Raw genomic sequence first — 12,146 nt, forward strand, 5'->3', positions numbered from 1 at the left:
CAGACTACAACAGTGTGGCTTCATAGACACACAGTGCATGTGCTGGACCTATTGACAATGTAAGGTGCATCATGGATCACATGAAGTTGGCAAAGGCAAATATTCCACTCAAAGAAGAGCAGCAATTAGTCTCCTCAGTTCCCAAACACTTAAACAGTGTCAATAAAAAGAAAAGTGATGGAGTACTGTGAGAAACTTGCATCTCTCCCAATTTTTTTGGAGTGTGTTGAAGGCGTCAGATTGTAAATGTGTATATATTTACAAAATACCAATCAGTTGTTCAGAGACAACTTTGGAAATATTTTCTGTGGGATTTTGTCTTTAAATAAAGCTTCAAGATAATGACTGATCCTTGACTCCTTGACTTTCCAGGAATTGGGATTTGTACATAATATTCTTTAGACTGGGGTTTCTTCTTGATGGCCAGGATAACAAACTGTGCTCTAATGTGCAAGATTTGTGATTCTCATCAACATATAGACACTGTCAAACAGAATCAGAACTTTATAGTTTTGACATATGAACAAATGTGTGCTTGGCATACTTCGCTGCACTTGGTAGATACACAGTGACCCTCCTCCAGTGGGAATACTGTGGAGTGCTGTAGATGGAGCTCTGAGTATATTCGGCACAGCCAATAGCAGGTGGTACACACTCGGGTGTGAGCAGCGTCCAGTGACGACCGCAATCAGTGGAAAACTCCAGGCGCACTCCATGGGCCGGATTTACAGCCTTACTGCAGCCCATGCTAAGATCAAACTGGAGGAAGGATGAGCCAGACACCTCAAAATCCCAGCTCTCTGCATAGCGCGGCCGTTCTGGTAGGAGGCATAGAATAATTATTTTGAACAATGTAATAAACACTATATTTACAAAAACATGAACAATGTATATGTTTTAAATTAAGGTTATAATAATTAAAATAATAATGTAACAGTAGCCATGTCATTGTTTATAAAACAACCTATTTACATATTTTTAATGCAACATGACCATATTCTTAGTTTTCAGGAAAAAGATGGATGTTTGTATTATTCTCCACCATCCTTTGCAAGGCCAGCATAACATATGCTAAGCTTGCACATAAATACTTAAATAATAATTAACTCTTTATAATAATAATTAAATCTGTGAGCATATATAAAATATTTTAAACTAATAATTATGAATTCATACTATGAATATTTTACTTCATATGATAGATACATTTAAAAGTAATAGATTTACATTTTACATTACATTTTAGCACACACCATTTTCTAAAGCAGGTAGGTGTTTAAATTAATTCCAAGTAATTTCTTATAAAAAAGCAACAACATGGAATTTAAAGACTTCAACAACCAAAAATATTCGAGGTCATGATTAGACGATACTTGTGTTTATACTAAAACACTAATAAATTATACTATCTCATATTGAGATATTGATATTGACTCATATCTCAATATAATGACATAGTATTTTGAAATATTGAGATAGCAACTTACATATTAATAAAAACTAGTGCCTTATAAATATTTTTATATTATGTCGCAGAAACAGGTTCCATATGACCAATGATATACTGGGCATCACTAATTAATCACAACAATTGTGACAATGAAATCATCACAAAATTTGTTATTAATGTAGCAATAAACTAAACATAAAAACTGAAAAAATGTGAAATATTATTTAGATTTATCAATAATTATATATATTATATAAATCTGAATTTTCCCATCCTTGGCTGTATGGATGTTTACATCGAAATGGTCTGAAAGTCAGTGTTCACTCACTGTCTCCTGAATCAGACTGGAAAGTCAAGGCTGTGTCCAAAGACAGACAATCCACTGTCACCTCTCCACCCACTACTCTGAACCAGTTGAGTCTTAAGGGTGATGTTCCATCGAACTTATCATGGAAGCCAGTTCGGGAGCTATCATTCATCCCAATAAGGATGTCATCAAGTGCCCACTGGGCTGAGTGCTTTCCTGTGTTGGGAGATAACAAAGAATTGTGAAATGTTAAATGTTAAAAATAAATGTCAACTAATGACTAGCTAATTCTGATACTGTTCTGCCTTACAATAGTTATTTTGATTGGCTTTGATGTTACAGATGACAGAGCACTCCTTTTCATGTTCTTTATCTCAACTATCCTTCAGTCTCTATAATATTTTAAAGTCTAGCATCACACTCACAGCTTTTAACACACATACCATTTCAGTATCACAGTTTAATCACCAGAGAGCTGCTCTCCTTACCCTGCTGTGGCTGCCACCAGCGGAACACAGTGTAGGATGTCTTTGCATGAGGTGGCAGCTCAATCGTCACCACCTGAGGCTCAAGAAAGGAACCAAAGTCTAGCTCTCGCAGGAAGTGCCACTGCACACCATTATTAGTGGAACACTGCACAATCACTCCTGAAATAAACCATTTACAAACAAATGTAAATTGATAAAGGTTCAAATTGCCAAAAATAAATCCGTTCATAAATAAACCATGCTACAAATATACACACATCAGCCATAACATAAAAGCCACATCCTTGTTTCTACATTCATTGGCCATTTTATCAGCTCTGCTGCTCAGATCAGAACAGATGGACTACAGTCTGTAATTGTAGAACTACAAAATGCTCCTGTAAGCTCCATGGAGTTGATAAAAAGCACAGTGAATGCAGAAACAAGGAGGTGCAAATTGTTTACCATAGAAAACTGCAGTTAATTTATACTGAGTGTGTTCTCTGAACATTTGCAGGCTGCAAAATTTTCAATGTATTGAACTTTGGTCCGTGAGAGGCAGGGCAAAATATCTTTAATATGTCTGACCTTGCTGTAATTTGTTGTTGAAAGCTAATTCTATTTTTGGCCTTAATAAATTACAATATTTATAAAAATTATAATTGCACATAATCATTAACTGCCATATAGGCTTTTAATGTTTTACTAAAGGACTGTATGGTATAAGTAGTAAATCAGGACTGGACTTTTGCTGCAATATATGTGTTTATCTGACCCCAGGCATGTGTATGTGACTGATATGTTCTCTACAGATGAATATGAGGTTAGGGAGGGCGTGAGAGAGAGAGAGAGAGAGAGAGAGAGAGAGAGAGAGAGAGAGATAGGACACCTTCATTGCGGGAGCGGGGTCTGGTGCAGGTTGAGCCCATGTTCTTCCCTCCTATCCGGATGTAGAACTGAACCAGTCTGTAGAAAAACACAAAAATTATGTGGCTGTTGTAACAATCACTCAGCAAAATCTAGAACAACTGAATCTTTCTCCTTTTGGACAAAGGGATAAAGGAATGCACTCAAATTTAAAGTTAGTTTTGAAATATTAATATCAATAAGCCAAGACTTATGATTTACAGTGATATGATGTTTCTTATTTGTTCTAGGCAGTTTTTCTGTGGTTTATTGTTCATATTGTTATCTGAATTATATAGATCAGACTGAAATTAGAAAATATATCATGATATAAATATATCAGATTATATCGTCCAGCCCTACTCACCGTGTATTTGTGGTGTCCAGGGGCAGAGTTCGAGCCTCTCGATGGCCAGAGCTGCCGAAGTAGAGGGCTTTTCCTTCACTGATAGTACCACAGCCACCTCCTATTTGGCCTCCACTTATTCTTTGCCAAAGGGGGCTCAGCTTCCCCTCAAAACCCTCCACCAGCTCAGAGGGACTGGGGACAGCTGGCACACAGCTGTCCTGCTCCACTGGAGAATATACACACACACAAAAAAGATTTTCTAACCACATCAAAACACAGCAGTTTGGACCATGAAGTGAAGAAGATGTTTTTAAATTGTCACCTGTGTATCCCATATCACAGAAGCAGACCCCTGAAATGCAATCCCCATGACCCCCACAGTGATTAGGACAAGGCTCAGAGATGTAAACACCATCCAGGGCAAATGCAGGAGCATCCGGATGAACACTGCTCTCTTGGAACCAGCGGAACCGTGTTTTGCTGAAGAGGAGACAGGAGATGAAAAAAGTTCTAGTATAAACAAACCTCTTAGTCCCTAACATAAATAATGATCCTATATTGAACTCTAAATAAAAAATATGAATAAAATTTAATGTTAATGAAGGTGCACAGCACTTCTGTAGCACTTTCCAGTGAAGGCAGGGCAAAGGTACCTTGCAGCAACATTGCGAGGAATCACAACCGTAACCCTGGTCCAGCGCTCATAGTCACCAATGTTGTAGATTGTAGGCTCTCTGAACTCACGCCCACTGCCTTCACAACCTGTTGTGCCAGGAGACCCCGGGAAACATCCCTCTCGCACAAGGGCCCAGGTACGCCCGGCATCGTGGGAATACTGAAGCAGCACAGGAGCTGAAGCACTGAACTCAGACTCACAGCCAATGTTCAACTAGAAATAAAGATGACAAAAGCAATATTATACAATATTGAAAGCCTGCATTGGGAAGAGAGGGTACGAATGAAGGAAATAAGTGTAAAGCTGACCAGAAAATATATTTAATGATCTTAAGATAATTTCAAATGTCCCAAACTTGGATTTCGGTTGGACAAATGTTTGTATTAAAAATGTTTATGCAGGCTTTCACATTTCATATTCAGCCTCCTACAACACCAAAACATAACTGATATATTCATGTGAAGGTAATACGTTAACTACAACAGCAATAAAGTTCTGTATACTGTCAGTAAAAGTTAAAAATGAGAACTATGATGAAACATTTATAGTACGTGTGCTTCACATTAGCCTTGCACAAGTAATTCAGGATGCATACTGTTTGCCAAAAGTAATTGTGCAACCTCCACTATGGCTTGACCACAAGCCTGTTGTTGTAGCAAAGCTGTACACATTCCTCTCTTTAATTTTGCTGCAGAATTCATGGTACAGTGATGGCCATCTGCTTGATGGAGTTTCATCTAGGTATTAAAAACGGTACCTTGGATCCAATACTTAAAACTTCCCAATGAATCTCTCTTAAATATCTGAATTGGAAACATGTGCTTGTATTAATGCAGCAAAATAGCGTTCTCCCTTGATTGTTTGCTTCACAGAGTCTCACGAAAACACTTCAGAGGTCAGAGCATGGGGCTTCAATTTGGTTTTCAAATGACAAAGCAAGTTGCTTGCATTTCATCTACCAGTGCCAACACTGGCTCGACATACTTGGCAATGCATGTTCTTTTGTTCGGAGTAAGTCTTTTTAATCCACACCACTTCCAACACCAGACAACTTTCCTTTCCCTTCAGGACTAATTTGTCTCACTCTCCTTTGCAATTCATCTTTCTCCATCATTTTCATGTACTTTCCTATTGTAGGTTATTCTTTTGTGTTAACAGCACCACAGCATTCATTGTGTTGTAGGAATTTAATATCGCTCTTTCATCGCTGTGTATGGGAAACCAAAACATTATGATGAAACTTATACTTTATTATGAAGACATGCGTAGGTGTAGATTTGCCTTTGGAAATCATATGAATGAGATATGAATGAGTCCCCAGAAACATCTTAAGCCCATTTCAGAAGCACAATTAATATACATTTACAGAAGATGATGGCACAATGTTGGAAAGCATCATTAATTAGGAGCCCAAAAATAAAAGTGAACCCAAATGTGGAGTAATGGTAAGATAGTTTTGCATGCATGGCCAGTACCTTGAACTGTAGTGTGTAGCCAGGGCGGAGAGCAAGGTCTCTGGTCACAGCCACCCTGTCCCCATCAGATCTCCCAAAGACCATGGCCGAAGGTGTGGGGGCACAGAAACTACCATTTCGTTCCTTGTCCATTCCCTCGTTGCCCAGCATGAGCCACACACTCATTTGGTTCAGTGGATAATCAAATGCTGGCTTCTCGTAGAAATTCTAAGTGCAAAGTGATTGAGGATAGAGTGAACAGGTGTTACCAAGTATGTAATGGTCTCAGTACTTTGGACCAGAACCAGATTCATTAAACTAAGCAGTAAATTCACACTGCGCCTCCAAAAACATATGTCAGGGCAATTTGCACTAGGGCTCTTTTCAATGTACAACTGACTATTTTTATGATTGTACAGTGAAACCTTGAATGAACTTATGAAATTTCTGAGATACGAGCAATCGCCCGCTCAATTTTTTGTTTTATGATGTAAGTCGAGATCTGAGTTAGTTAGATAGATAGATAGATAGATAGATAGATAGATAGATAGATAGATAGATAGATACTTTATTGAGCCCCAGGGGAAATTCAAGAATAGATATAAATTTTCCTCAAGGTGTGTAACCAAAAACTTGCAAGACAAAAAAGTAAACAAAGACACGGAGCTCTCTATCACATCACTGTTTTTGTAGCATTGTAACATTAAGTGTGTAGCGAGTACGTTAATATAAGCAATAGAGCAAGAAAAGAAAAACTCCCCCAACCTCCTCTACCTCTGCCAGCATCTTTGTCCGATCTTCAAGGTAAAAACACTTAATTGAACCAGTTTCTATCTTTACATTCTCTTTTATTGTGTATTATTATTTTTTCAATACATTATTTGTTATTTATAAAGTATGTTTTTCTTATTTAAAAACACATAACAAAAAAAATGAGTGTGGTTTTTGGGGGGCTGGAATGGATTAATAGCATTTCAATTCATTTTAATGAGGAAATTGAATTTGATATATGGATAAACTGAGTTACGGAACGAATTAAACTCATAAGTCAAGGTATTACTGTATTTTGTAAAAGAAAAAAAAAATACAAAAACTGACAGGTTACTGGGGCTCATGTCAAGACTTGCTTTGTTGCCACATTGATTTTGCTGTGTCAAAGAAAACCAAAACTCTCAGTTATTGGAGCATACAGGATTCTAAGACAAAAGGAGTCAAAGCCCTCTTCATTAATAATGCAGCAAGCAATTTGGTAACATCACAGAACACGTCAGTGCGGTATCAAATACAAAAAAGATTTTAATCAAATGTCTGTTGACAACATATAAAAACAAAATTGAGGTAAACATCTTCCAGTTATCACACACAATACTGGCGAGGTTAATTTATTTCCATTTTCCTGAAAGAAAAGCATCATGAAAAAAGTTGTATGCCTAAATGTAATTCTTAAAGTAAATCTGCATAGCGCACAACATAATCTCCATTAAGCATTGAGACAAACACTTTAACATATTTATAATATTTTAGGACAGCATCATACCTGAGGAAGAGTGGGATTAGCCATTGGAATAACATGTTTTTCCCTCTCCGAGAGAATAATGACATCATCAATAGCCCACTGGTCATAGCCTTCACCCGAGTTGAGGGGTTGCCACCACCGGAACCTGGTACAAGGGGTCTTAGCAGCCAGAGGCAACTCATAGTGAACAAACCTGCAGCCAAAAAAGGCAAGAAATTAAGCACAGATTATGTAATCTGTCATGAAAAGGATCACTAGGTTATTTTAAAAATCCCTTAAACTCTCTCCTCTCACCGAGGTTTGGTGAAGTCAGTGAAGTACATCTCTGCAATCAGGCCCCAGCTAATACCACCATCATTACTGTACTGTAGGAGTACACCCTCCTCCCTGCTATCAGCCTGGTTACACTCAAGCCAGTCTCCACCCACACGCAGGTAGAACTGCACAAACTCCGCCCATTCTGTGTCCAAGTCCCAGCTCACTAGCTGCCTCAGTCCAGCCTGATAATATATGAGAAACCAGGAATAGGGTTCAATGCAATTTTTCAAAAAACAAAAAAAAAACAAAAAACTAAAAAAAAAATTAACATATGATGATGCCATTACTATAGTTTTATGTTGTTTATTATTAATATTTCATTCACTTGATACCTTGCTAAAGTACAAAGAAGATCCAGATGACACAACACCACAACCCTGGTCAGGGGTCACCACCTCTCCACCAATCACCTCTTGCCAAGAGACAATTAGTGCTTCCTGAGATTCAAAGTCTGAGAGTACACTGGAGGACAGAGGGGAGGAGGGCTGACAGTTTGTTCCAGAGAAGCCCTCATCACACCTAGAGAGAAAGAGAGAGAGAGAGAGAGAGAGAGAGAGAGAGTTTGAATGGAAATTACAAGTTTAAAGAATGATGGTGACATCATTTGCTGTCTTCATGTCATTTATAATTATGCAGACATTCACCTGCAGTGACCGTGGTCGCACCATCCGTGTCCGTGGCACATCTGAGGACACTGTTGGCCGATGTAGATGTCATCCAGAGCCCACTCATCCTGCTCACTGTAGTAGTTCTGGATCCAGCGGAACCGTGTTGCACTGGACCTAAGAGGGCAGCAATAATATCAGAAAATCAAACTACACAGGGCAATGCTCGTCGTTATAATTGCTGCTGACTGGTAACTAGCTGCCAGCTGAACTGCAGATCCTGCTGCTTGTGTTGACCATGTTGGGGGGCATCATCATCTACCAACCTGCTGAAACTGCTATTATTTACAGTGACTGTCAGTTTTGGAGCCGGTTTTAACCCTGTGGTGTGGTACTGTTCATTGGTCGCTAAGTTCACCACTGCTGTATCCGCTGTCATGTGTTCTCTCTATTGCTGCATTCTAGTTTGTTTTGGTATTTTATTTCTTCTTTGTACTATCTATATAAGTGTTTTATTGGGTCTTAAAAATTTCTATATAGATCGAATATATTATCCTTTCATTCATTGTCTGAAACTGCTTATCCAATTCACGGTCGGAGTGGGACCGCAGCCTACCCAGAATCACTGGGCGCAAGGCGGGAACACACCCTGGAGGGGGCACCAGTCCTTCACAGGGCGATACACACTCACACATTCACTCACACCTTGAGTAGCTAATCCACCTATCAACATGTGTTTATGGACCATGGGAAGAAACAGGAGCACCCGGAGGAAACCCATGCAGACACGGGGAGAACATTATTATTAATGTAATAATAATGCATTATTATTATTTTTAAAAAGAGTTACACAAATTAAACTCACACATATGTTTGGATACAATATTGTCCCCAAGAACAGAACAAATGAATCACATGCTTTTGCAGCGCTTTTTTCCTCATGGAGTTCATAAGGTATGCAGTGACCAATAAATTGTTCTCACTCGCCATTTTCACTCGAAATAACACTACCCCTGCAGGGATACTTTGGTACATGCCTCTGCATGTGTGATGGCAATAAATCGCAGAGACCAAAATTGAGCCCCCGTTTATGGGGGTGACATGGAAGGTCAGTGTCCTAACACTACGACCCAAGACACGATCACACAGTGACATTAATCACAGGGATGTGAGGAGGAATCTATAATCGTGATCCAACCATGACCTTACTAGCTCATATCAGAGTGTGGATTAGACCAGGACATATTTATTGCACACAAAAGGAGATTAAAAGAAAACAAGTCTCATATATTGTGTTATGGTATCATTTTCTGGTAAAAAGTAAAGTGCATTGCTTAAAAATGCACATGCACACAGATATATCTGAGTGTACATTGTGGATATGTTTGCATGTTTTTTTGTTTTCAAAGTTCGTCTTTACATTCAAACATCTTTACTGAGGAGGAAAGTGCTAATAAATAAACAAAGAAAGAAAGTTCTTGCTTCTAAATTAGAAATAACCACTTTCCTGTCATTTCTGATGGCAGTTAACCTCAGTTACATGTTTGGGTAAACACACCACCACCACCACACCACAACAGTAAGTATAACTGTGTAAAACTGTAATAAAGTTTAATTGTAATTGTAACAGTTGTACATTTCTGAAAATAAGTACTCACCATGTTTTCTGAGGCAGGGGAAGGGTAATCCTTCTCCAGGCAGTAAACTCAGAGGGATGGTAGACACTGGGGGCAGTAAACTCAGAGCAGCTGGGCATACCTGGGAGGCAGGCCTGTAAATAACAGAGGGTCATCATAGTTCTTCTATCAATAACAATCTTCAATGATAAAAACTAACCTATAGTATAGCAAAAATAATATTGCAAAATACAATTACAATTTCAATAATCAAGAGCACCACCCAAACAAAATATATGTTTTAATACCTGTCCTGGGGTTACCCTAACTACTTTCAGAAAAGGCGAGGGGATGGGGGAACCCTAAAATCTCTTGATGTCATGAGCGGCTAGTTTTATCCCATATATTCTGACATAGGCAACAAACAGAAAACTGACTGGGAGGTCTCGTTTCACAGTGTGTCGGTTGGCGAGCTCTAGATCCACACATTATTATGAACAAGTGTATTTTTCATAATATGGTAGGCTAATTTTTAATAAAAATATACATTTAAAATTACAGTTTATTCTGTTGCAACAGCAGCAACAAAAAATATAAAAGCAAAACATTCTTCTTTCAAAGTTCTTTCAAGAATATTCTCCTATTTGTTTTGGTAAAAACCTATAGCTCTTACCTCTTTGACAAGGTGCCAGGTGAGGCCATGATTTGTAGAAAACTCCAGACGAACTTGCGTGTCAATGTGGGAGGAGGGCTCACGGCCACAGCCCATCACCAGAGAGAACTGAAGTGTGTAAGAAGCCCCGATCTGCATCGACTGAGTCTCCACATAGCGGATACTCGATCCAGGATTGGGCTCTCCGGAAAAACTGAGCAAATATGAGCATAAAAACACATAACGTTATTATTCTCTTAACTACAGTGACAATATTTTGAGAACAAAACAATTATACAACAGATTATAACACCAGCTGAGAATATTAAAAGAAAAATTAAAAGATTTGATATCCTAATAGATACCTCAGGGTCCAGTCATGCTGGCAGTAGGGCTGCACGTGCCCCAAGTAGAAGCCCAGACTCTGAGTGACATCCAGTACGTTGCTGAAGTCCAGGCTAATGGTGTTGAAGAGCACAGAGGTCATGCTGATCTCATCCAGTGCCCACACATCGTGCCCACGACCTGAGTGGTATGGCTGCCACCAGCGGAACTGCACCCCAAACTTCCGGGCACCCGGGGGAAGCTCTACAGAGACAATCCTAAGAGAGACCGTATAGATTACAATGTGATCCATCTTGGTATTTTTTTACTAAACTTCATTTAACAACATGGCTATGTTGTTACCACGACGTATTAATCTTATATCTAATCTAACTATAATACTTGAAAGAATAAGTTCTAATAAAAGTTCCTAGTTCTTTTAAAAATACTTGAAAGATGAAGACCACTTCTTGGAAGATCAGCAGGCTCTTTAATTTCTTAAAATATTGGGGAGCAGTCTCAGAAGGCCACCCAAAGACTCACTCACACATATTCACACAAAACCACAGTTTACATACACTTTTTTTAGGTCGAGGTCATCTCGCCCCTCCTATTAGATTGCATTTCATAGGATACAAAATGGTACCTTTATCTCCTCAAGAATGCAGTATATCATAGGAGCCCAATTAAAAAATAGCATTGCCTTCTAAGGAAGTCATATTTCACACCGTACCAGACAATCTCATGCTACCATTCTCCTTTTTTCCCACAGAATTCAGGCCTGAGTTTTAACTCAAGTATCCCTTTGACCATTCTAATGTCCTCTGCCACAAAACTCATTTGTTTAAAATAATTCTCATGTCTTTATATTATTTGATCACTACAGTCACATGTTTTCTATGCTATTTGTTTATTACAGTCATATGTCTGTATATTTTTGCCTCTGGGGAAATGTCCCATGCCTGATCTATGAATAAGTGAATACTCCATCAGCTATATAAACATGAAACTGCATTATTAATACTGACAATGACTAGATCTGGATTAATTTCAGTTTGATACTAGCACACAAATTTTATCACATATATAATTTTCTCTTTATCATGTAATGAGAATTTCATGGCAAAGATAAAGGAGTGCATTCCAGTAAAATGCGGTTTAAGGGGGAGTCCAGGAACAAAAAAAAAACACAAATCTGACTAAGTGTTGCTTTAATAACACTGACCTTATACAGAAAAACACCAGCTAAACTAAAACAATGTGCAAAAAATAAAAGAGGCTGTGTCATATGTGGCATACCTAGGCTCATGGAACCCCTGGTAAGGGTAATGCTGCAGCAGGGTCCAGGTGATGCCATTGTCTGAAGAGTAATGGAGCAGCAAGCCTTCCCCCGGCTGATCTGGGGCAGGACAGGAGCTGAGGGTACTACGGCTGCCCAGTCTCAGAGTGAACTGTAGATACCTGTACAGATAGTGAGAGAAAATATAACTCTCAGTCTAGGTTTTG

The 12,146-nt window shown here is 38.7% G+C and overlaps 1 protein-coding gene across 2 annotated transcripts in view; it reads right to left on the reverse strand.

The window, feature by feature from the left end:
* Positions 1-12,146, reverse strand: part of reln (reelin) — a 103,573-nt gene that overhangs the window by 25,090 nt on the left and 66,337 nt on the right. For both annotated transcript variants that reach the window (XM_066684709.1, XM_066684710.1), the window contains exons 19-34: positions 11,940-12,101; positions 10,682-10,918; positions 10,338-10,530; positions 9,707-9,819; positions 8,088-8,225; positions 7,776-7,962; positions 7,420-7,625; positions 7,147-7,318; positions 5,631-5,837; positions 4,133-4,368; positions 3,802-3,959; positions 3,498-3,705; positions 3,114-3,190; positions 2,246-2,404; positions 1,779-1,973; positions 545-818 (exon numbers count right to left, since the gene is read on the reverse strand). In XM_066684709.1, the coding sequence (XP_066540806.1) occupies positions 545-818; positions 1,779-1,973; positions 2,246-2,404; positions 3,114-3,190; positions 3,498-3,705; positions 3,802-3,959; positions 4,133-4,368; positions 5,631-5,837; positions 7,147-7,318; positions 7,420-7,625; positions 7,776-7,962; positions 8,088-8,225; positions 9,707-9,819; positions 10,338-10,530; positions 10,682-10,918; positions 11,940-12,101 (2,922 nt within the window). The remainder of the gene's footprint in view (positions 1-544; positions 819-1,778; positions 1,974-2,245; positions 2,405-3,113; positions 3,191-3,497; positions 3,706-3,801; positions 3,960-4,132; positions 4,369-5,630; positions 5,838-7,146; positions 7,319-7,419; positions 7,626-7,775; positions 7,963-8,087; positions 8,226-9,706; positions 9,820-10,337; positions 10,531-10,681; positions 10,919-11,939; positions 12,102-12,146) is intronic.

The sequence above is a fragment of the Hoplias malabaricus genome, chromosome 11 (assembly GCF_029633855.1).
Source record: "Hoplias malabaricus isolate fHopMal1 chromosome 11, fHopMal1.hap1, whole genome shotgun sequence".
NCBI lineage: Eukaryota > Metazoa > Chordata > Actinopteri > Characiformes > Erythrinidae > Hoplias > Hoplias malabaricus.